Source organism: Delphinus delphis, chromosome 10 (assembly GCF_949987515.2).
Source record: "Delphinus delphis chromosome 10, mDelDel1.2, whole genome shotgun sequence".
Taxonomy (NCBI): Eukaryota; Metazoa; Chordata; class Mammalia; order Artiodactyla; family Delphinidae; genus Delphinus; species Delphinus delphis.
In genome coordinates this window covers 63,925,569-63,951,671 of record NC_082692.2, presented here as the reverse complement: position 1 = coordinate 63,951,671, position 26,103 = coordinate 63,925,569, and the positions used below count along the sequence as shown (strand labels likewise).

General features: G+C 47.0%; 1 protein-coding gene across 1 annotated transcript; it reads left to right on the top strand.

The window, feature by feature from the left end:
- The first annotated feature begins 270 nt into the window (after positions 1 to 270).
- On the top strand, positions 271 to 13,999 carry CSPG5 (chondroitin sulfate proteoglycan 5). Its single transcript, XM_060021429.1, has 5 exons — positions 271 to 545; positions 1,228 to 2,347; positions 5,165 to 5,353; positions 7,284 to 7,359; positions 13,487 to 13,999. Exons 1-5 carry the CDS (start codon positions 449 to 451, stop codon positions 13,646 to 13,648), a joined length of 1,644 nt encoding a protein of 547 aa, XP_059877412.1. The 5' UTR covers positions 271 to 448; the 3' UTR covers positions 13,649 to 13,999.
- The last annotated feature ends 12,104 nt before the right edge of the window (positions 14,000 to 26,103 follow it).

The window sequence follows — 26,103 nt, the reverse complement described above, 5'->3', positions numbered from 1 at the left end:
GCGGGTGGGTTCCTCGCGGGTGGGGGCCCCGTGCCAGCCCTCCACTGGTGGCGCCGCCCCGCAGGTCTCCCGCCAGTGCACCTGGCAGCTAACGCCACCCGCGGCGCTGTGCGCCTGCACCCGCGCTACCCAACGTCCGTTTGTCTCCGCATCCGGAGCCGGGGGTCTGCCTGTCCCCCTGGCAGGCGGACTGAGCAGGGCAAGCGTCAGAGCTACGTGCGGCGGGGCGGGCGGGGTGGGGGCGGCGCAGAGCGCGGCGGCCGCGGCGAGGGAGGCGGGGAGGCGCGGCGCGCCGGGGACAGCGGCGGACGGCGGCGGCGGCATGCGGCTTCTCCCGTTGCCCATCGTGGGCTGATACGCCCGCAGCACCGGCGGGAGGCGCGGCGGCCGGCGAGCCGAGGGCGCAGCCAGCCGGGCAGACCGCGGACAGCGGTCGGGACGCCGCGCCATGGGTCGAGCCGAGGGCGGGGTCCCGGGTCGGGGGCCGCCGCCGCTGCTGCTGCTTCTGGGGGCCACGCTGGTCCTCGCCACTGGGGCCGCACCGGGTAGGTACCGACGGCGACCGGGACCCCAGCAGCTCTCGCGCCCCACCCTGAGTCAGGGTCCCAGTGGCTTCGGGTACAGGCGGAGTCCGCGAGCTGTGGCAAGGGGGCGGGGCAGCGCCTTGCCTGCAGCCCGGGCGGGGGAAGGGGCGCACGACGAGATGGGAGACTTGGGGGAGGCCGAGTGGTGGGTGGCGGCCCCTACTCTGGTGTGCGGACCCAGGTGTTGGCTGGGGAAGGGGTCTGGTGGGCGGAGCCTGAGGGTGAGACTTCGGGGCGGGACCTGGAGGTGATGGGGGGGCGAGAGGATGAGAGTTCGGGGCGGGGCCCTAAGGGTGCGACTCCTGGGCGGGGCCTAGAGGTGGAATGGAGCCCCGAGGGTAAGATTTATGCCAGGAGCTGGAGTCGGGGGCCTCCCTGGTTAGACTGCGGGTGGTGTAGGGGGCGGGGCCTTACGCTTGGGGGCGGGGACTGAGCGAGGAAACGTTTGGCTGGGTGTGTTCCCTGGCTTATGGGGCGGGCTCGGGGCGGGACTTAACGATGGGGCGTGGCCTTGGGAAATCTTGAAGCTGAGGCTTAGGGCTGGCGGGGGTCTGGGAGAGCAGCCGCGGCGGGGCGGGGCGCAGCCCAAGGCCCTACCACGGCCGCTGCCCTGACGCCAGGCCCCTCTCCCTCCCTCCCACAGTGCGTGAGGCGGGCAGAGCCGTCGAGGCAGACAGGCAGGTGAAGAGAGTCCTGGCATGGGAGCCGCGTGCTAACGACACGCGGGAGAAGGCCGGCCCACCAGCAGCTGGGGAAGATGAGACCTCTCGGACTGCGCCCGGCGGCGAGCATGCGGTGGTGGGCCCTGGGGTCGGGCCAGAGGAGGCTCTGGAGGCATCGGCGGCGGTGACAGACACAACCTGGCTGGAGGCGGACAACCCAGGCCTGGGCGGAGTGACGGCAGAGGCGGGCAGCGGCGACACCCAGGCCCTTCCAGCCACGCTCCCGGCTCCCGACGAGGCCCTCGGGCAGTCATCGACGCCCCCCGCCACCCCCGAGGCTACAGAGGCCAACGGGCCACTCTCCCCCACTCCTGGCGACAAGCTGAGCCCAGACCCTGAACTCCCCAAGGAGAGCCCCTTGGAGGTTTGGCTGAACCTGGGAGGCAGCACACCTGACCCTCATGGGCCAGAGCCCACGTACCCCTTTCAGGGCACACTAGAGCCCCACACGGCGTCAGATATAATTGACATCGACTACTTCGAAGGATTGGATGGTGAGGGCCGTGGCGCCGACCTGGGGAGCTTCCCTGGGTCTCCAGGTACCTCAGAGCACCACCCTGATCCTGGGGAAGAGACCCCTTCCTGGAGCCTGCTTGACTTATACGATGACTTCACCCCCTTTGATGAATCTGATTTCTACCCTACCACATCCTTCTATGATGACTTGGATGAAGAAGAGGAGGAAGAGGAGGATGACAAGGACGCAGCAGGAGGCAGAAACCTGGAAGATGAAAATGAAAATGACCTTCTAGTGCCCACTGAGAAACCTGGTCTGGGGCCCGGGACAGGCCAGCCCACCGGTCGGTGGCATGCTGTCCCTCCACAGCATACTTTGGGGATGGTCCCCGGCAGCAGCATCGCCCTCAGGCCCCGCCCAAGAGAGCCAGGCAGGGACCTGGCCCCAAGCGAGAATGTCACTGAGTGCCGCAGTGGCTTTGTGCGACATAACGGCTCCTGCCGGTCAGTGTGCGACCTCTTCCCAAGCTACTGTCACAATGGCGGCCAGTGCTACCTGGTGGAGAACATAGGGGCCTTCTGCAGGTAAGGGTGTGGCAGGCAGGTTCCCGGGGGCTTGTCAGAGAACTCCTGGAGAGGGCATGGGAGGCTGTCTCAGCAGAGAGGGGAATGTGACAGGCACAGCTTCCCAGAGGTTGTGCATTCACAGAAGTCCCAGGTCAAGTGATAGTCACAGCAAATATTCTATAGAATTACATCTTATGTGCACTTCCTGTGATCTCATCACTAGGAGAGTTTCCTCAGAAATAAGATTGTGTATTTCCTCTAAGTGTTGTGTCCTTTACCAAACCAGTAAACTATAGAGGCAAAACGAAGGGACTCGGCTAAAGATTTTGGAAAAGGCCTTTGCTGGCTTGAGGGCAAGTTCTTGTTGGCGAGTTCTGACTAAACTAGTAGAAGGAGTAGGCCCATAAACGTACTGAGAGGAGAGAGAACTGCTGACCACTTCCTCTGAGCCATGTGTGTGGCAGGAGGAAGGCCCTGTGACCCTGTGGGGCACATGCCTGGGGTGGCACATAAAGTCACAGTGAAGACCTTCTCGTTGGGAGCAGACCCAGAGAGCAGCCATTCGAACAGGTCAAGTCAAGCAGAGTGTCTTTCCTGGCATAGCAGTTGTGGTGGGGTTTCTTGACTTTGGGTCGTGGCTTTGTCCCTCCTACCTTGATTGTTGTCTTCCTGGGGATACCCAATCCAGCATATTTTAAAGACCCAGAGAGTTTAGTGTCAGAGTAAGGATATTGTCTGCAACCACCATCCCATGCCTCATCAGTAATTACCCCATACACCTGCCGTCACAGCAAGGTAGTTAACCTGCTGGAGAGCTCACTGGCTTATTCTGGAAGAAGCACAAGTCCGGGGTGACCTGGGTGGTGTGCTTGTCTCCATCCTTTACAGGCTCTAGAAGTGGCATGGAGGCCTCAGATTCTTCCTGGGACTTGTTTCCACTGGTCCTAGGAGGAGCAAATCTGGGTGTCTCTTTTTAAAGTGTCATTCCTGATGTTTCTTTTTCTTGGTCTCTTTGGAGGTATGTGAAGAATTCAAATTTCTGTAGGTCTTAATGTTCTGGTAGAAGAATAACATACAGAATGCATGAATGCTGCGCCTTTGGCGCCTTTGTCATTAAAGCTTAAGTTCCAGTTCCTTCCCATGAAGTTCTTCTTCCCTGTAAATGATCATGACGTTAGCGTCACTCATATCGGATGTGTCCACACAGTTCTGATTGGAGTTGTCCAGCCATTGCCAAAAAGAGGGACTGTGATCAAGAAATTATGGCAACGAGACCTTGCTGGTTGGTTAAGGGCTACCAGAAATGAGGAAACCCTGTGATTTTGCTCCTCAGCCTCTAGTTGGGGGGACTACAGTAATGATTATAGCCTGGGAACTATGGAATCTGCAAAATTGTAATCTTTCAACCTATTGGGGGCCTGAGTTTTCACCTTCAAAGTAAGCTCCCCATCAGAGTATGAAATTTGGAGCCCTTGCTGCCTCTAGAGAGCTAGACAGTTCCCAGAACCTCCTGGAGCTATCAGAGGACTCCCAAATGGAAGAGTAAGCATGTCCTCACTGAGCAGCATGCCTGTACTGACCATGGATCCTCCAGTGGCTCCTGCCTCAGAAGGGCTTCACACAAGTCCACTCCAGCTCCCCTTGCACAACTTCCGTCCCAGGATCACACTGGGCCTCCCTACCAGAGCAGAGATTCCTCCTCTGGTGGGTACACCCAGGCCCAGCCCTGGCTTGGAAACTGTTTTGCATTCCACTCACAGGAGGCTGCTGAGCCCCTGGTTGCATACTGCAGCATGCCTTTGTCTCTGTCACACCGACCACTGCAGAGAAATGAGCAGAGCTATGGCTGAACTTCTCTAGAATGGTCGGTTAGAGGGATCTTCTTTCCCTGCCATCCTCCAACAGCCCCCCGCGACTGCAAAGCGGCAGTTGGAAAAGAGAAAATTCCCTGCTAGCCTCGTATCCCTGCCCTATTCTAGGTGTGGAGTACCTAATTCTTCCATGCAAAATTTCCCCGTTTCTGGACCCCTTTCTCTTGTCTGTCATTCACCCTGAGGTTCATGTCCTCCCTCCTTTGCCTGCCTCTGTATCCTTCCACATTTTTCCTCTTTGAAGCAGCCTGGTTTCCATGGAAACAGCAATGTCACTGGAAGAGTTGGAGCCTGGGAATGTCCCAAGGGCAAGAGAAAGTCACTCAACGAAAGGACTGAAACCCACCCAGAGGGTTGATTCTCACTCTGCTTTCATGACAGTTCTCATGGTAATAGGACTGGAAGCTTTAGGGGCAGCACTTTGGGGGCTGCAGAGATAAGGGAGAGTATACATCTGTCTTTATGTTTGTTCTTGTCTGTCGCTTCCTTATTTTTCAGTGTCTGGTTAGCCACGTGAACTAGATGGGACTGCAATGCCACAAGATAGGTTTTTCACGTTGTGTAGGGTGGATCCTACTACTTTGTAGCTGTAGCTCCTGTTAGTCTTGTTTTCCATCTTTTTTTTTTTCACCAGAGCCCAGGGGGGTTGGGGCGGTCTGGGGGGATCTGGGAGAATCCTGTGATTATTCTCACGGAGGTGGAAAACGAGGGTTCCCTTCCCTCCTGGAAACTGAGTTTGCTCAGTTTCTCAGCTCCCCGGTTACCTCATTTGTGTCATGAACCTCTTCATGGAATGGTTGTAAGGACAAGGCAACAATAGCAACCATAAGGTCTGCACAGATGGGGGCCCCAAAGTCCCACTAGGAGCAGGCGGTTGAGGGAAGTCCTGGGGTCAGGGGTCAGGCCCTCACTGCGGCCACGGCTGCCAGCCCATCGCCTCAGTCTCACCCTGTCACCGCTGCAGGTGCAACACACAGGACTACATCTGGCACAAGGGGATGCGCTGCGAGTCCATCATCACTGACTTCCAGGTGATGTGTGTGGCCGTAGGCTCGGCCGCCCTTGTGCTGCTCCTGCTCTTCATGATGACGGTGTTCTTCGCCAAGAAGCTCTATCTGCTCAAGACAGAGAACACCAAGCTGCGCAGGACCAAGTGAGTCTGTGACAGCCAACCCCACCCCATCTGACCCAGGGATGTAGTCCTGAGGGTTTCTGGCACCTGCTCTCCATCCCTGGTTGTGTTTTTCATACCAAAAATTCACCCAAGCGTAACCATTCCTACACAGAATGTGCTGGAATTGCAGCCGAGGTTAAGCCCCTGTGGCACACTGCAGCTGCCCAGCACCATTACACACACACACACACACACACACACACACACACACACACACACACACACACACACACACACACACACACACACACACACACACACACACACACACACACACACACACCCTGCCATATAGAAGGTGCTTAGAAAAGGTAACCTGAGTATAGCAGCTCCCAACTCTGGTCAAGTACGTTACTGTGCTCGGTCCCCCACCCCCACCTGACTGCACCTGCTTCCTGGGTCTCTGACAGCCAGTGGCCAGCGTGAGGATTTTGCTCACAAATCAGCATGAAGTGACTCCAGCTCCCTCAGATCTGCTGTCACTCAATACCAGCTCCTCCTCAGTGAGAGGGTCTAGCACTGCAGTGCGTTGCTTTCCAAACTTGTCAATCCTTGGTCCAGGCAGAAGGGCAGAGGACTCAAGGAAGCCCTCCTAAGTAGAATGTGGGGGGTGGTGAGACCCCGGCCCTCACTTTCTCCACTGTGGATTCTAAGGGCCGTGTGGGGATATGGAGTCTCATTTCAGCTCTTAGAAGAGGAGTGACTACTGTGCACATGTGAGAATCAGCATGCATTTACCCTTTAAGTCCATGCTTGAACACTCGAATGTGACCTTACACACTATGAGAGAATCACTGTGGTCACTAAGCAAAGTAAAGAACCTTCTGAAATGTCACAGGAGTCACAGAAGGAGGAGACTGGAGTTCAGCTTCCTCGGGACCCAAGAGACAATTTATGCAGACCTGCCGCCCACCCCCCATTTCAACCTGTTGTCCAAGTAATCCCCTCCCCCTGACCCGAGACTCCCTCCAGAGAACGTGACCAAAGGACTTGCCCCGGGTCCTGGGAAAAGGACAAAACGCCATCTGTTGCTCCTTTGCTGGGTGAACTCGTGAGATGTGCAGATGCCAGCAGCTCTCTGCAGCCTTTCAGCTAACCGTTGTGGGCCTGCAATGGCCTCTGCATTGTGCCTGTGCATTGAGGCGGGCTGCATCTGTGCCTGTGATCACAAGCCAAGACCCTTGGCTCCTCACGCTGACACCAGAGGGTTGGAGTGGCGGGGAGGGTCAGGGTGGGGACGGGACCACCGATCAGGGCTGCTGCAGATAGGAGAGAAGAAGCAGCTGCCAGGCGAGTGGAGAAGCAAGAGCTGAGGCCCAGGGAAGGGCCTCCTAGGTCGTCCTCCTGTAGTTGGTTATGTGTTTTGTGCAAAACATGGCTTCCGCAGCCCTTCAGCTCAGATGCCGCCTCCCTTTTTTCCTTCTGCATACCTTCTTTCTTTCCCAAGCCTGGTTACTGCTCTGAAAATGCTGCATGTACCCAGTGCACTACAGATACTGCTACAGCTTATTGATTCTAAGATACACGTTTTTTTTCACATATTAACATCTCTGAAACTGGATTGTGTCTTACAGTCGCTGGCGTCTTATACCCACTGTTGGCCTGATGGCAGTCATGATGTAGTTGTAATTGTCTGGCATGCACAAACGTGGTCATAGCTGTTCATATCATTGTCAGTTCTTTATCTAAAGTCTAAATGAGCTCCTTAAAGTGTGTAATAAAAACTCTAGGTGATAAGAAAGCATTGGATCATGGTTTAAATGGTAGAAGATTTTTCTTAGTGGTACATCAAATAGTGGTGCATCTGTGGCATTTGATGAAATACAGTCCCTGACCCATGAAGCTTCTATCAGATTTTGCTGTGATCGTTTCACTTACATTTTTCCCTTCTCTCTTCTGTCCTAACCAGCAAATTCCGGACCCCATCTGAGCTCCACAATGATAACTTCTCCCTCTCCACCATTGCTGAGGGCTCTCACCCAAACGTAAGGAAACTTTGCAACGCTCCCCATACCTGCTCCCCCCCATGCCTGTGCCTTGGCTCTCTATGATAATGTTATCTGTCAGGTAACTTGTCTTCTTCACATCTGTCCTTGTGCAGGCTCCAGCCCCTGGCCACATCTCTGGTCCACTTCAGAGTGTGGAGCCACTCTTCAGAGCTCTGAGGATCAGGATAGGGCAGGCAGTTGGGGCCGTGAAAGTGAGAATAAGGGCGTGATGGTGTACCACTTCCCGGACAAACAAAGTTATACAAAGTACAGAAGATCTGTTTCTAGGATGACACATGATTTTTAGCTTCACCTAGGCTTTAGAAGTCTGATTTTTGTCTTTCTATTTTCTATATCAAGGAGAAAGGCTCCGCTTTCATTGCTAGGGAATTTCCTGCTGGTCATTGAAGCAAATGGTGGTTGCTCTTTAGGATGAGTGGGAAAACCTCTGGGATGGCTGGAAAAACAGTGTCTTTGACACTGTTTTGAGGACCCTAAAAATGAGCAGGCTTATATACATTGGTTACGGCTGAGGTAAGCACAAAACACTTATGGTAGGGTGGAAGCTTAAGTCTAGGGGTGAATCTGTCCTTAGGAGTATAGGCTCATAAATACAAGTTGAAACCCAATAAAAGGTCCCAATAGACCATTTTCTAAAGACACTGGCCCAGTGTGTTATCTGGACCAGACTAACCAGTCAAATACTGGGTACTGTCAGAATTTCAGAAATAAAACAGAAACCACCCAAACCCCAAATCATATCAGATCCAAACGCAAGAATTCTGCACATGACACAGGCTCCATACCTCCAGGTAAATGCATCATTACGCAGATAACGGAGTGAAACTAAGACTTTTCAGATGGAAACAGTGGAGTTTAAGAGGAAATTTTGAAGAAGTTCTTTGAAATAATGGGCCATAGAGTATAAGAGCTCACAGGGGCCTTCACAGTCTAGGCCAGTGCTGTCCAGAGGGACTTTCTGTGAGATAGAAAGGTTGTGTGTCTGTACTGTCCACTACAGCAGCCATCAGCTACCTGTGGCTTCAGAACTCTCGGAATGTGGCTAGTACCACCATATTGGACAGCACAGATCTAGACCATTGTCTTCTTTTTATAGGTGGGGAAAGTGTAGCCCCAGAAGGAGAAAGAGAGAATAATAGTACATGAGACCTTGATCACCAGATCCCAGAAAAGAAAAGCTTGGCCTGGTGGAGTAGGAGCAAAGGGGTCTATTTAAAATAAGAAACGAAAGAGGCCAATTTAGGATAATTTTTTTAAAGTCTTTGATATAAAGGGTAGAGAAAGAACATACTTGTTATGCACCAAGATATTAATAAGTTCAAGATGGACATAATAACCAAGAGAACAACATGTCCTGTAATCGCTGAGATTGGTAACCACTTTAATCAACCCACAAGGATATAGGATGAGCCTTATCTTGGGACACCCTATCCCTACCTTACCAGGCCTCTTGCAGTGACGTGCATTTAGTTGTCATTTATGGACTACTAGTGAATGATGGCCTGCCATGGGGTCTCTCAGGTCCACTGTCTGATCTGCCATCTCGTACATGTGGGACAGCAGGCCTGACCCATACAGTGGTGCCTGCAGTCAGGGTGTTTATTGTCCATGGAGTGTGAGGGTCCTTAGCAAAGTTTCCGACTCATGCATTTCGGGCACCCTTGTTATGTCCACCTTTCCTCTTCACCAAGATGGAGGGGAAAGAAATAGCTCCTCTTGGAGGCCTTGGTTGCATGAGCCAATACAAAGGTTTCCAGTTCTTCTTGGCCTGAGCCAGCTTTGTGAAAGCAAGGCATTTGTCCATGAAAGCTGCCACTGACCTTGAGTTCAGAATATGGCAAAACAGAGGGGCTTTCCTGGTGGCGCAGTGATTAAGAACCAGCCTGCCAACAACGCAGGAGACACGGGTTTGAGCCCTGATCCGGGAAGATCCCCCATGCCACGAAGCAACAAAGCCCATGCGCCACAACTACTGAGCCTGCGCTCTAGAGCCCGCGAGCCACAGCTACTAGCCCGTGTGCCACAGCTACTGAAGCCAGCCCGCCTAGAGCCCGTGCTCCCAACAAAAGAATCCACCACAATGAGAAGCCCACGCACCGCAACAAAGAGTAGCCCCCACACACCGCAACTAGAGAAAAAAGCACGTACGAAGACCCAATGCAGCCAAAAATAAATAGATAAATGAATAAATTTTAAAAAAAAAGAATATGTCAAAACAAAAATGGAATGGAGCAGGGTGGTCAGCCATGGTAGACTCTGCCTGAGAAGGGCCATGGGGTTGTCTGGGCAGCATTCGGGGCATCCCTCAGCGAAGTCGTGCTCTCTAGCTCCTCTTGGATCTTGAGGGCCATTTCCACCCGGCATCCTTCCCTCAGCTTGTGCCCCAGGACACATCCTGTCCTTTCTGCCAAAACTCTGAGCATGTGAGGGGGTGACTCTCCTGTCCAGCAGGTGGATTTTCTACAAACTTCATCTCTAATTCCCTCCACCCAGCCCAGAAGTCAGACTCGGTCATAGTCAAGATCTTGTGGGCATTGACAGTTAAGACAGTTGCCGCTTTATGATGAAGTGGAGCCCTAGCCCTTGCTTCAGCCACCACAGTGATTGCTTACAAGCGATGCTAGCAGCAGGATGAAAGTGAGAAAACCTCCAGGTGAGCTAGGAGCTGAAACGAGGGCACCTGAGTCAAGCCTGCTCATTTAGTCTCCCCATCCCTCTCCCTTCACCCCTCAAATTTCCTTGTTGGTTTTGGCATCTCCTAAAATTTTGGAGAGTTTTATTTATCTTAGTAGAGGGGTTCTTTCTTTTACATAAGTCAAGGAGATTGAATGGGTCATTTTCCTACCCAGTTTCAGTGATCTCTGTAAGCCACACTCTGAAAAGATTTCAAACAAACAAAAAAAACCATGCTGCTTTGGGTCTGGTGGGGGAAGGGTCTGTGGCTGGTGTCTGTGTAGAGGGCACGTCCCTTTCCTTTGCTACACGCATCGCTCTGTGCTGCTCCTCGCCTGGGCCCTCTGGACTGACCTGGGGCCCTGTGGCTGGTGAGCCAGCGGCCGAGTGCGTGTGAGTCTTCTGGAGCTGAGCAGCCAGCCTAGGAAAGGAACTTCGGAGGAAAAGGAAAAGCCCAAAGCTCCTCAGCCCCTGCTGTGGAGGTTTGCCGTTTTCCAGGAGGAATGGCGAGTGTGTAGGAAGCCGGGCGCTCTCCGGCTGCACAGCATGAGTGAAGTCACCTGAACTCCATGGGCAAACTGCCCAAGCGCTGAGAGCCACCCTGTTGGTTCTCACAGCTGTGCTGTTAGAGCAGTGCATGGCTGTAACTTGGTCCTCCTGCGATTTGACAGACCTTCCAAGATGTCCCTTAGTGTTTCCCACCGCCATCCCACCCCCCAATTTAAACCTTTCTTACTTCCCAGTCTCTGTTTCTTCCATGTATTTGGTAAAACACTGACTGCCCACCCCATTCTGATAGAGGCTTGTGTCTGGACAAGCAGGCGTCCAGGCCTGAACCCCTGGCTGAAGGATGCCCATGCCGCTGGGGCAGAATGCCAGAAACAGTTCCCAGGACTTAGACCAGAGGGAAGTCCAGTTCCCTCTTGATGAGGGACTTCCACCAAATCAAAGGCTCATAATCTTTCTGCTGAGGGATTCAGCAACCCTAGGCTTAAGAGGATGGAGCTCTGAGGGAAACACTTGGACTGGGATAGCTCCATCTTGGTCCAGACACACCCTCACCCGTTCTACATGTTGAAGGTACTTAGCTCATCTCATAGCATTGTCTGGATACGTGTGTTCCTTATTTTTAGGATCTACTATTTCCTCCTATTGACCCAGAAGGCAGCTTTCTCATCTGTCCAAATCCCATAAGCCCTCACGGTGCCAGTTTTAATTTGGGTCCCCACCCTCATGGCATCACAGTTTTGATGCCCAGGTCTATAAGACTCACCAAATCCACTTTTTTCACATTATGAGAATATCCCTGTGCCCCTGCATCCCCCCAAGGTGTGTGTGATGGGGTGGGAGTGGGGGCAGTTATCTTGAAAAACATGAAAGTGATTTCCACACTTGTAAGAGGAGAGGCGAGTACAGGCCATCTTGTTTTGCTTTTAGTTTTGCTGTGATCCAAAGTCCATTCTACTCAGGGTCTCAAGCGATCATGCCCAATGTCTTCCCCCACACAATACAGAAGTTCTGCCTCATTCTGCTTCCCTCTCTATAAAAAACCTGTGTGTGTGTGTGTGTGTGTGTGTGTGCACAAAATACACTTAATATATCAGGGCAATCTTTCCATCTCAGCACATATACATTTATGCCATTGAACAGTTTTTTCTAAACCTCTGCAAGCAGTGGTAGAAAATATCAAGTGCCTATGCGTGCTGTGCGCAGCTGCCTTGCCTGAAACCTGCCTCAGCACAGAATGAAGTTCATTTCCTCTTGTGCTTGTCTCACTGGAAATGGGGAACATGTGTTCCGCTGTTGTCTGTAAATTACTCCTGAGGTCTTTGAAACTCTATCAAATTGTTCTGTTCAAGCTGGTCTTCTGGGAAAGTGCTAAGTGAGGCTGGAGCAAGGGGCAGGTAACAGTGATTTCTACATGCACAGTACGTTTAAACACCCGTAGCAACCGATGTAGGCCTGGAGCCTTTCCCTACTTTCCAACTAGTCACTTGCCTGACCTAGTGCCATTATGGGTCAAATTCAGTAGCAGGGAGCATGGACAAGAGCTCAGTTTTTTGTGTTTTTTTTAATTTATTTATTTGTTTATTTTTGGCTGCGTTGGGTCTTCTTTGCTGTGCGCGGGCTTTCTCTGGTTGCGGTGAGCAGGGGCTTGTCTTTGTTGCGGTGCACGGGCTTCTCATTGTGGTGGCTTCTCTTGTTGCAGAGCCCGGGCTCTGGGTGCACAGGCTCAGTAGTTGTAACTCATGGGCTCTAGAGCGCAGGCTCAGTAGTTCTGGCGCACGGGCTTAGTTGCTCCGCGGCATGTGGGATCTTCCCAGACCAAGGCTCGAACCCGTGTACCATGCATTGGCAGGCGGATTCTTAACCACTGCGCCACCAGGGAGACCCAAGCTCACAGTTTTGTGGAGAATGCCTTGGTCCTTAAGCATGATGAGTACCTTGAATTTTGGTTAAAGCAAGAAAGGTCTGAGCTAGCTGATCAGATAGGGACGTTACCCTTCTTGCCATCCATGAACCTGCCTGGGTAGCTACACGACCTCTTTGATCAGCACAGTTCCAAGCACTTGAGAAAGAACTGAGGCCCATTGAGTTGCACAGGGTAAAATCCCCTCAGGCGGTCCTAAAGGAAAAGAGTAGTGGGAAGGCAGGCATTGCTGTAAGAGTTCTCTGAGTGCAGTGTGGGTTTCCTGAAAACCTTTAACAAATTCAGTTCAGGTTCAGGAGCTTGTCACAGGGCTGCAGGCAGCACACGTGGATAGGCAGGAGGGCACGAGTACCAGTCAGAGATGGGTCATGAACCAGCAGCACAGGGCTTGGATTGAGGAAACACCTTGTAAGTTAGCATCTTTTGGTAGATAAATTCTGATAGGCAGAGGCTCACACATCTCCAGCCTCTAGTCAGAGAACATATATTTGCTGTGGGGAGAGAGGCCCTAATTTTGCCAGGAACAGCTCTGCACCTGACCACAGTCCAGTTTGTGCCCCACTGAATACACCGACAAGTCATGTTCCTGAACAAGACCTTTTTGTGAGAGCAGAACTCAACAAGATGGAGGGCCGTGTGAAGAGGGGCCAGGCAGAGCTCACCAACAGGTGAGGCTTTAGAGGGGCCAGGCCAAGTATTAAAAGGGACTGTTTCTCCCCAGTCTCTGCCAAAGAGAAAACCTCACACTGGCCTAAGTTAAAGGTATTTGTAATGCAATTACCTGTCAAGTTTTCATCTATATCTGGCCAGTGTTTTTGAGGATGATGTTCCTAAAAAGTAGCTGCTAATGAGTCTCTTTGGTTCAGTCACGTCTCAGAGCTTTCTTCCTTTTTCCAGTTATGATTCTTTCAGCCAAATTGAAAAGTCTGAGATGTTATTTGATCCCTCTACCCACTGTCTCCTTCCCACCCCTCCCTCACCTTTTTTTTCCTCTTTCAGGATGATTCTAGTGCTCCCCATAAAATCCAGGAAGCTCTCAAGTCCTGCCTGAAAGAGGAGGAGCCATTTAACATTCAGAACTCCATGTCGCCCAAACTCGAGGGTGGCAAAGGTGACCAGGCCGACTTGGAGGTGAATTGTCTTCAGAACAACTTAACCTAAAGCAGAGCAAAAAGAGAGGAAATGGGGGTGGGGGGGGTGGGGAGGGGAGAAGAATTATCTCCTCTTGTACAGAGTATTTCTTGTAACCATTTGTTAAACTCCTTTCTTTTTTCTGATCTCATGGCATGCTTTGGTGTATTTTGTACAGGAGGGAAAAAACACAAAATATGCAAAGAACCTAAAGAGAATTGCATACATTGGATTGTTTTGTCTGTGCTGTCTGTACATTGCTTCTGCTGCTGTGATTTCTAAACCTATGCTGTTATTCAACTGACTTTTTTTTTGTACTTTGACCCACCTTTTTTTGAAATACCAGTAAAAAACAAAGTTCTTGAAATAAAACTTTTTAAAAAGGCATTTTCCTGATGTAATTTTTTCTACTCCCTACCCTTTCTTGTCAGTTTGAGTTGAATTCTTCCCTTCATTGTGTATTCATGTGTATTTATACATGTTTGAAATCCCAGAAATGGTCTATGTATTAGTCTGCTTGAGCCGCCATAACAAAATACTACAGACTGGGAGTCTTAAACAACAGACATTTATTTTCTGAGAGTTCTGGAGACTGGAAGTCCAAGATCAAAGTGCCAACAGAGTTGGTTTCTGGTGAGGCCTCTCTTTCTGGCTTGCAAACAGCCACCTTCTTGCTGTGTCCACACATGGCCTTTTCTCTGTGTGCATATGGAGAGAGAGAGAGCTCTCTGGTGTCTGTTCCTTTTTTTATAAGGACACCAGTCCTATTGGATTAGGGCCCTACTCTGATGACCTCATTTAACCTTAATTACCTTATCTCCAAATACAGTCACATTAGGGGTTAGGACTTCAACATGTGATATTTGGGGGGACACAATTCGATCCATAACAGTCTGTAGCACCTGTTAAGAATACTCTTTTTTTTATTTTTAATTTTTTAAAAAATTATTTATTTATTTTATTTTTGGCTGCGTTGGTCTTCATTGCTGTGCACAGGCTTTTTCTAGTTGCAGTGAATGCGGGCTACTCTTCGTTGTGGTGCGCAGGCTTCTCACTGGTGGCTTCTTTTGTTGCGGAGCACGGGTTCTAGGCACGTGGGCTTCAGTAATTGTGGCACGCAGGCTCAGTAGTTGTGGCTTGTGGGCTCTAGAGTGCAGGCTCAGTAGTTGTGGTGCATGGGCTTAGCTGCCCCGCGGCATGTGGAATCTTCCTGGACCAGGGCTCGAACCCGTGAACCCTGCATTGGCAGGTGGATTCTTAACCACTGCGCCACCAGGGAAGCCCTATCTTTCCTTCTTTCATAAATATTTATTCAGCACATACTCAGCCAGGCGTTATGCTAGATGCCAGGAACTCTAGATGAATAAGATAGATCCTAACCTCAAGAAGTTAACGGTGTACTTGAGAAACAGTCTTATAAACAAATAATTATAATACAATGTGTCAATACTTAATAGATGTATATACAGAGCTGTGAGAGCTGGAGTTATGAATTCAGAAAGGCTTCAAGGAGAGAGATTTAAATTGGACTTTGAAGGTTGAGGGGGCATTTTTCAGGAAGATGCAGGAGAAGACATTCAAGGCAGAGGGAGAATACTCACAGGAAAGTTGTGCTATGTGACTAGAGATTGTGAGACAGAGAGGTCCTATGTGATGAGGTTGGAAAGGGCAATTTAGGACAGATTGCCAAGGTAGACAATGGTAAAGGCAGAGAGAATGGGGATTGTAGCAATCCAGGCAACAAATGAGGATGGATTAGAGAGAGTGTTAAGAGTTCAAATATCCAGAATTACTACTGGTGGTGAGAGTTTTCTAGAACTTTGCCTGTGTTCAATCTGTGATAATTCCAATAACTGGAATCCCCATGAGTATGTTTCTTTTGCCTAATTTCTGCTGATTCCCCCTGATTTGTCTCCTCTTGTGCCTCATTATTTTTTATTTTGTGCTGGACATTGTATTTGAAAAATTGTTTATTGAGATTTTCAGATCTAGGATGACTCTTCCTTTAGAGGGGGTTTTTGTTTGCTTCTGTCACATGGCCGGGGCACTAGAATTCTGAGATCACATTATTCCAGATTCAAAGTTGGAGATTTCCTGGCCACTGAAGGCAGACTGCGGACCTATCAGATTGTGCAAGGGCTGGTTTGCTTTCGGTTCATCCTTACCCCTTAGGGCACAACCATCTGGGGTCTCAGCCCAAAACAGGCAGTGGTTTATCAGTGTCCCACCTTTGGTGGACCCTGACCCCCAGCACCCCCTGACCCCCAACCTTGCAAGACTTCCAGAAACACACAGCTCATTCTCTTAGTCACCTCTTCCAAATGGGCAAGTGCCTCCAGGGAAAAGTGGCCCTGAATGCTGGGCCTACCTGTCTGGATTCCTGTCCTCTCTGGGATGTCAGCCTAACAATTCTTTAGAATCTTGTTTGCTTGTTGATGCTTTTAAGATGTTTGTACAGCCTTTTGATTGTCCTTAGTGGAAGGGTTGGTCCAATTCACCTAGTCTCCCATTTATTGACAACAGAAGTCCTCTGTTTTCATCTTGGGACTCTTGCCCAGATGGCATTCCACTGGTGCCATGAGCTCAGTCTGCTCCTTGCTATTGGATAAGGCCGCATATTGGGATTGTTGGCCTGTGTGTATTATGGTTTCCTAACCTGACCCGTATCCACTTTGGGAGGTTGGCATGGTTCTGCTTAGGACTTCCTGTAATCTCTGATTTAGGGGACAGACCTGTGTTTCATGGATAAGCACCTCTGGATCGTTCACAAGGAGGCCCAATCAAGAGGGATTGTATGTGAAAGCACTTTGTAAATTCTAAATCCCATCCAGACACAAAGGTTTATTAGTATTGTGTTTGTTTTGTTTTTCCCACAAGAATATTATGAAATGCAGATGAAAGCCCCAGCCCTATCCTACCTTCATAGCACATGCAAGAGGGATAGGAAAACCCAGATCAGAAGGCAACAGGAGATAGTGCAGGCCTAATGAATAGACTTACCTCGTGTTGCCAAGAGTCTTTGACCCAAAGGAGGGGCTGACATGTTGGAATAGGATATATTGATGTGTATCTGCGCCGACCCTCTTTCCTGCCTTGTGCTTGTGCTTCTCGGTGCTTACGCTCCATGGGGCTGGCCAGCATCCTCTCTGGGGACCTCCAGCTCTGCTGTTCCCTCCCTCATCTGCGCCCACAGTAATTGCCTAGCACTGAGACATCCCCCTTCATCGTCCCCCTTGGTGCTTTTTTTTTTAGAGGATAGTCCCTGGAGACCTTCTTTGTGCTTTTTCCACCCCACTGCACAGCTTGTCCTGTGTCCTTCTCGCTAAAGAAAGGACAAACTGAAAATGTGGGTAACTTAGGCAGCAAGGAAGGAAAATCATTAGTCTGGGGAGCATTTCAGCACCGATGGGTCGTTTCACTTGGGAGAAGTGTACATGCGATGCTGAACCATCCGTTGATACAAGGCGTATCCTTTACACACATGGCACACCTGTGTTAGTTTCCTGGGGCTGCCATAACAAATTACCACAAACTGAATGGCTTCAAACAGCAGAAACGTATTATTCTCTCACTGTTCTGAAGGCTAGAAGTCTGAAATCAAGGTGTCAGCAGGACTGTGCTCCCTCAGCTCCAGGGAAGAATCCTTCGTTGCCTCTTCCTAGCTTCTGGTGGTTGCCAGTAATCCTTGGCATTCTTTGGCCTGTAGTTACTCCAGTTTCTGCCTCTGCCTTCACATGGTTGTCTTCCCTCTGTGTGTGTCCTTGTCTCTGTGTCTTCACAAGGCCTTCTTATAAGGACACAAGTCATTAGATTTAAGGCCCACCCTAATCCAGTATGACCTTGTCTTAACTTGATTACAACTGCAGAGTCCCTATTTCCAAATAAGGTTACACTCACAGGTACTGGGAGTTAGACCTTCAACATACCTTTTTGCGGGGGACACCCGCAAAAGTTCAACCCACAAATACACCTTACTATGTACAGAACACTTTCAGATTCATGTTCTCATCACATCCTCACCAGAGCCTGGAGACCAGGCCTTAGGACCGGAAAGCAGCAGTGACAGTATTAGACACCAGACCTTGAACTTTTTCAGTGTCCTTTCCTCTGTATGACATCACACTGTAGACACTATATTTACAGTTCCTTGTCCTTTCTCATATCATTTATAGAAATAAAAAAGTTATCCTGTACTCCAAAAAGCAACACTACACACCAAACTCAGGGCTAGAAGGTCTCTCCATTTAGGAGTCAAGTGACCTCTCTGAGCCTCAGGTTCTTCACCTGTAAAATTCCTATCTTTTAACAGGACTACCTGCGCATCAGGGATAGAGCAATGACCAAAACGGACAAAAAGCCCCGCCTGGTGGAGATTACTTCCCATGTCACGGGGTCATACGAGGTAAAGTACGTGGAGGGATTCTGAGACACAGAAGGGGCTATACAAAACCACCTTCAGGCCCAAGGGAAAGGGTGAGTTCCTGCAGGGGGATGAAGGCGGCTTTACTGAGATGTGTAAGTACCGCCACTGCTGAGAACTGCAGCAGAGGCTCTTCCCTCAGCACAGGTAGCGGAGAGGCTTGGGGGAAGAATGCGGGGCTCCGCTAAAGCAAACTTGGAAGTAATTTTGTCTCCTGAGTGTGTTACAATGAGATTCTGCAAAGTACATGGGAGCAAAGATATGCATAGGTACGCGAAGAGATCAGATGGCCAGCCAGACTCTGCAGTACTCTGGCCGAAGGTTTATCAAAGCCAAGGAAGAATGTGTCCATCAGAGGGCTTAGCCTCCTGGTACACGTGTCCTGCAATTCTGAGGTGTATAGCTAGGAGCAGAATTGCTAGAATGGAATTTAGCCTGTCTTTACCTTTACAAGATAATGTCGAAAGTGCTTGTTATCAACTAATAACTCCCACCAGCAGTGGAGGAGAGTTGCTTTGCTCCATATCCTTGCCAAAACTTGATATTGTCACACATTTTCAACTTTAGCCACTTTTATAGGCTCCCTCATGGTGTGTAATTGTGATTTTAATTTGCATTCCCTAATTATTAATGAAATGGCACCCCTTTTCATATGTTTATTCATCATCTATATTTCTGCTTTTGTGAAGCACCTGTTTAACTCTTTAGCCAGTTTATCTATTAGATTATCTTTTCCTTACTGATTCCCGGGTATTCTTTTTTCTTAATTTTATTGAAGTATAGATGATTTACAATGTTGTGTTAATTTCTTCTGTACAGCAACATGACTCAGTTATACATATATATTCTTTTTCATATTCTTTTCCGTTATGGTTTGTCACATGATATTGAATACAGTTCCCTGTGCTATACAGTAGGACCTTATATCCATTCTATATATAACAGTTGACAGGCATTCTTTATATATCCCATTTATGAGCTTTTTATTTGTCCTATGTGTTGCAAATATCTTTTCCCACTCCGTGTCTTGCAGTTTCATACTCTTCATGTTAACTAAGTTAATATTAAAGTAAATTTTTTTTTTTTTTTTGGCCACGCTGCATGGCTGGCAGGATCTTAGTTCCCCAACCAGGGATTGAACCCATGCCCCCTGCAGTGGAAGTGCAGAGTCCTAACCATCGGACCACCAGGCAATTCCCTTAAAGTTAATTTTTATGAAGTCAAATTTACCAATCATCCTTTCTGGTTACAAAATCATTCATAAAGAGTTGCTTCCACCTAGGATACTGAAAGTCACATGAGAACATCACTCACACCCTAACAGCAAGAAAAAGTCAGATAACCTACAGTCACAACTTCGTGAGCCCAATCAGAGAGCTAAGGTCACAAAGCAGCTAGATAATTTGAATTACAAAGGGTGATAAACCCCTTCAAAGAGACACAGAGCACATGTACTTCATCCATGGCAGAGCCCAGGAGGAAGAGGTAGTACCACAAAAGTAGGAAAGAAGACAGCTAAAATGTCAATGAATTCATAAAGGCAGAGTGTGAGCTAGCCTGACAGTTCAGAATCCCAGCTCCAGAGCTCCAGACATAAGGGTTGTCTACAGCCATTCACAAGCTCTTTTCCACAAACCTCAATTGGGTGCTCACAAGAAAAACAGGAGGGAAGTGGCAGAAGACCTGAGAGCACCCTAGTTACCGGTGCACAGGAACAAAACATCACCCGCTTCCTAGACGTCTATCAATCAAAGCAAAAGCCTTAAGCTGCTAGAAATCTTCATGTTCCCATGACCAGGAAAAATGAAAGGGGTAAAAACAAAGCTGTCTGCCTCTGAGAAGGGACAGGAAGCCTCTCTCCCCACTATAAGCCTTGCTTCAAAAACTCTCCGGGGGACTTCCCTGGTGGCCTGGTGGTAAAGAATCACCTTCCAATGCAGGGGATGCGGGTTTGATCCCCTTAGTTCCCGGTCAGGGAACTAAGATCCCACACGCTGCAGGGCAACTAAACCCATGTGCCACAACTACTGAGCTCACGCGCCTCAACTAAAGAGCCTGCGTGCTACAAACTACAGAGCCCATGCGCCCTGGAGCCTGCGCACTGCAACAAAAGATCCCACATGCCTCAACGATGATCCCATGTGCTGCAACTAAGACCTAACGCAGCCAATAAATAAATAAAAATTTTAAGGAATTTTAAACTCTCGGGTGTGGGGGAGAGCAAGAATCCTTTTGCCATCAGTTCCAAGCAAAAGTATGGGGGAGGGTAAAAGTAAACCCATACAACCCTGGGGGAGAGGTGGGGCCAGACCCTGCACTGATGCAAAGGTCTGCTACCACTGCAGGAGGATCTGAAATCTTGCTCCCACCTAAGACTCCTCTCAGATACAAATCTGTTTGGCTGACAAGGAAGGGAAGGGCAAGAAAGTTAAAAAACCCCACATTGAGACTCAGGTGCACAAGGCCTACCTCAGACTGAAGCTAGACCAGGAAAGCTGATAAAAGCTGCCCTCACCACAGACCTCACCCTGATTAACAAGCAACAACAGTTTACTGCTGGGGAGTGGAAAAAGCATGAAGAAATTTCCTTCTCTGAGGTTCAAGAATACAGGGCCTGCTGAAACTGGAATGCAGAAACAGAAAAACACTTCAGCGTCCCAGGCCTCCCATTAATCCAAAGACAGCAGTAACCCACCATTGGAGGAACTCCAGCAACAAAAAACTCACACTCAACCCTACTACCAACTTGACTGACTCAATCTCTATACTGAGAACCTAACAGAAAAAGAGGCATGCCCAACTCTGGACATAAATACTATTTACCTGTCTCTACTGTTCTTTTACACACAACATTTAGCATTCATGAAAAACTCAGAGACAAACAAAAAAGAAAAGAAAAACAAACCACTGTCAAATGATAAAATGGTCAAAACAACCAGACCCAGAGATGACCCAGATAATGAACCTATCAGACAGAGACTGATCCGTATGTTAAAGGGTCTAGTAGAAAAAATAACAACATGCATAAACAGATGGGGAATTTGAGTAGAAACATAGAAATTACAAGAAAAGTAATGAAAATGCTAGAAATAACACCAAAAAGATCAACACAAAATGGGAAATTAAAAAATCCTTCAACTACATTAATAACATACAAAAGACTTCAAAACAAGGAATATTACAGGGATAAAGAGGATTATTACATAATGATAAACAAGTTCATCAAGAATACATGATAATTCTAAAAAGGTATATACCTAATGACAGCTTCAAAATATATATATTGAAAATTATATCCTTTTATTGAAATAAAAGGATAAATAGCTAAACTACACTTATAGTTGGTGTTTTCAACACTCCTCCCTCCGTATATGGAAACCAAAAACCATTAAAGATATGGAAGACATGAATAACACCATCATCCAACATAATCTAATTGACCTTTCTAGAACATTCCTCCCTACAACAGCAAAGTACAAACTATTTTCAAGTGCACATAGAACTTTTGTCAAGATAGATGATATTCTGGACAATAAAATAAATCTCAAAATTTTAAACTATTGAAATCATACAAAGCATGTTCTCCAATTACAATATAATTAAATTAGAAATCAATAACAAAGATATCTAAAAACCCCCACCTCCAAGCATTTGGCAATTAAACAACACATTTTTGACCCATGGTTCAAAGACTAAATCACAAGAGAAATAAGAAAATATTTTGATCTGACTGAAAATGAAAGCACATCAAAATTTGGGGAGTACAGCTAGAGCAGTGCTTGGATAGAGATTATAGCATTAAATGCTCTTATTAGAAAAGAAGATTTCAAATTAATGATTTAAGATTCCACCTTAATAAACTAGAAAAGAATGAACCCAAAGCAAGCAGAATGAAGGAAATAATAAAGATCAGTGCTGACATCAATGATACAGAAAACCAGAAAACAACAGAGAACATAAATGAAACAAAAACTAAATCTTTGAAACAATAAAATTTATGATCTCTAGCCAAGACTGATCAAGAAAAACAAAGAGAGAAGACACCAAGTACATAATAACCAAGAATGAAGAATGGAAAAAAAAAAAAGAATGAAGAAAGGGTCATGCAGCACTACAAGTCCTACAAACATTAAAATAATAACGAAGGAACTCTGTGAACAATTTAATTGCCAATACCTTTGTTAATCTCAATTAAAGAGACAAATTCCAAGAGATATGGGAACATGTGTGTATATATGGCTGATTCACTTTGTTATAAAGCAGAAACTAGCACACCATTGTAAAGCAATTATACTCCAATAAAGATGTTAAAAAAAAAAAAGAGAGACAAATTCCTTCAAAGAGAAATAGTACTAAAGCTCAATCAAAAAAAAAAATACATAGCGATAATAACCCTATATTTATTAAAGTAATTTGTAGTTAAATTGAACTTGATAAAATTTTTATAGCATTTTTAATTTTGATAAAAATTGAGAATTTCTGTCCTTAAAACATTGTTAAGAAAATGAAATGAAAAGAAAAAGAAGATGAGCCAGAGAGGGGAGAAAATATTTGCAAAACGCATATCTGATAAAGGACTTGCACTCAAAATATATAAAGAATTCTTACAGTTCACTTATAAGAAGACAACTTAATATTTTAAATGAGCAAGGATTTGCACAGACATGTCAACATAAAAGATGTGGGTAGCAAATAAGCTACCAAAGATACATGTATATCATGGAAAGATATACAACATTGTTTAGTCTTTAGGGAAAAGCAAATTAGAACTATAATAAGATACCATTACATACCTAGTAGAATTGTTAAAATTAAAAAGACTGACAATACCAAGTGCTGGTGAGGATGTGGAGCCACTGGAACTCTCAAACATTGTTTCTGGGAAAGCAAATTGGTATAGCCACTCTGGAAAATACTTTGGTATTTTCTTATAAGGATAAACATACACCAACACAGTAATCACACTCCTAGATATTTACTCAGAAGTAAACTATGTGTTTATACAAAGATCTGTATATGTATGTATATAGCAACTTTATTCATAATCACCAAAAAAAGAAAACAACCCAAATGTACATAAACTGTGAACGGATAAATAAACCATGGTACAGCTGTATGATGGAATACTATTCAGCAACAAAACGGAATGAATTACTCATACACAAAGCAACATGGATGAATGTCAAAAACATGAGGCTGGGGCTTCCCTGGTGGTGCAGTGGTTGAGAGTCCGCCTGCCGATGCAGGGGACACGGGTTCGTGCCCCGGTCCGGGAAGATCCCACATGCTGCGGAGCGGCTAGGCCCGTGAGCCATGGCCGCTGAGCCTGCGCGTCCGGAGCCTGTGCTCCTCAACGGGAGAGGCCACAACAGTGAGAGGCCCGCGTACCGCAAAAAAAACCCAAAAAAACCCATGAGGCTGAGTGAAAGAAGCCAGAATCACAAAGCTTCATCCTGTATGAATCCATTTATTTTGCATCCTGGGAAAGGCAACACTATAGTGACAGAGAATAGATCAGTGGTTGCCAGGGTCTGAAGGTGGATGGAGAGAATTGATTGCAAAGATGCATAAGGAAACTTGTAGTGATGGAAATGTTCTATAACTTGCTTGCGATGATGGCTACACAAATATACATATTTGTCAAAATTCATGAAACTGTACACTTTAAAAAGATGAATTTTATTTTATTTTATTTTTTTCAATAGAGGTTGCCCATTCTTTTTTTTTTAATTAATGAATTAATTTATTTATTTTTGGCTGTGTTGGGTCTTCGTTTCTGTGCGTGGCCTTTCTCTAGTTGTGGCAAGCGGGGGCCACTCTTCATCGCGGTGCGCAGGCCTCTCACTATCGCGGCCTCTCTTGTTACGGAGCACAGGCTCCAGACGCTCAGGCTCAGTAGTTGTGGCGCACAGGTTCTAGTTGCTCTGCGGCATGTGGGATCCTCCCAGACCAGGGCTCGAACCCGTATCTCCTGCATTGGCAGGTAGATTCTCAACCACTGCGCCACCAGGGAAGCCCAAAAAGATGAATTTTATACCTTGTGTCAGGACTCCCCAAGATCATTCCTTCCCAGCTTTAATGATTCACTAGTAGGATTTATACAATTGGGCATGTGGCCAGACTCACAGCTAAGATTTATTATAGTGAAAGGATACAAAGCAAAATCAGCAAATCTAAAAGGCACACAGGGAAGAGTCCAGAGAAAACCAGGAGCTTCCGGCAGATTCAACACAGCATACGCTTAATTCCTCCAGCAATGAATTGTGACAACACATTTGAAATGGTCTCTATCAGGGAAGCTCGTAGGAGACTCAGAGTTTTTACTGGCGAGTGGTTATGTAGGCACCCACTGCTTAGCATGTACCAAAATTCCAGTCTCCCAGAAAGAAGGCGAGTGTTCAGCATAAACTGCATTGTTTGCAGAACAGTTTAGGCACAGTGTCTAAACTCTTACCACTTAGGGAACAGTGAGAACCCTTCCAAAATCTTAAGTTCCCAGATGCTAGCCAAGGGCCAATCTTGTAAGCAGGTCTTTCTAAGGACAGAATGCTCAGGCCTGCTATGTTAAGTCTTTTCTCCATATACCTCAAGAAACCTACGCATAAAAGGAAGGAAATGGTTCCCTATCTTGAGATCATGAAAGTATTTTCCTAAATAATCTTTTTTTCATAATAAACTTTCAAAAATTGAAGAATAATTCCATATTAAAAAAAAAAAACTTTGTTTGCCTTTCACATTCAGGTCTAAAGTCAGTGGTGCATTAGAGGTGACTCATACTGGCTCATGAGAAAGTTGTTAACTTTTCATGCATTTTGTGAGGCAGTTGTTAAACATAGCAATTATCAAAAATTAACCTGTATAAACTTACAATAAACAAAAATATTAAAAACAAAGGTAAGGGGAGACTTACGTGGTGGTCCAGTGGGTAAGACTCCACACTCCCAAAGCAGGGAGCTCGGGTTTGATCCCTGGTCAGGGAACTAGATCCCGCGTGCTGCAGCTAAGACCAGGCGCAGCCAATAAATAAATATTAAAAAACAAAACAACAACAACAAAAAAACAAAGGTAAGGGAATTCCCTAGTGGTCCAGGGGTTAGGACTCTGCGCTTCCACTGCAGGGGGCATGGGTTGTATCCCTGGTCAGGGAACTAGGATCCCACAAGCAGCGGGGCACAAACAAAAACAAACAAACAAACAAACAAACCCAAAGGTAATAAATAGTCAAAATTCATCACTTCCTTCTCTTCATGCCAGTTGAATGTGTATGTTGAAAATGCCATCTATGTAGTGCTTCTGTGGATTTTTTCCCCTACTCTGTTTTCTATGACCTTACGCTGATTACTTGGAATAAGCCATGGTAGGAGTATTTATAATGTGGAACTCAGTAAACACTGAAAGTCAGGGATTGTTTCCTTTGGGGAATTAGTGGTTAAACATTCATCAGCACACTGCTGTCTGTAATCCACCTGCAACTGATTTTTATAAATGATATTAGGTAGGGATCCCATTTCTGTCTTTCTTTTTTTTCTTCTGCAAGTAGATATCCTGTTGGCCCAGCATCATTTATTGAAAAGCCTACCATTTCTCATTTTCCCACTTCTCTGAAGTGCCACTTTTGCATTATTCAAATGTGTGCATATGAATGGGTCTGTCTCTGAGTTCTTTACTTTATTCCTTTGGTCTACTTATCTACCTCTGCACCACAATCACACTGTGTTTCTAGGTTCGTAGTAAGCCTTGATATCCAGTAGTCCAAGTCCTCCCACTTTCTTTTTCAACGTGTCTTGGCAATGTTGAGTCCTTTGCATTTCTACATACATTTTAGTACCAGCTTGTCAGTTTCCACCAAAACAAACAAAAACATAGATAAAAATCTTTGACATTTTAATTGGAACTGGATAGAATCTATAGGCCAATCTGGAGAGAATGGATCTTTACAATATTGTTGTCCAATCAATGAACATGGTCCATCTCTCCATTTATTTGGGTCTTCTAGAATTTCTCTAAAGATTGTTCTATGGTTTTCTGCATGAAACATGTCTGCTGGATTTCTTTCTAGGTACTT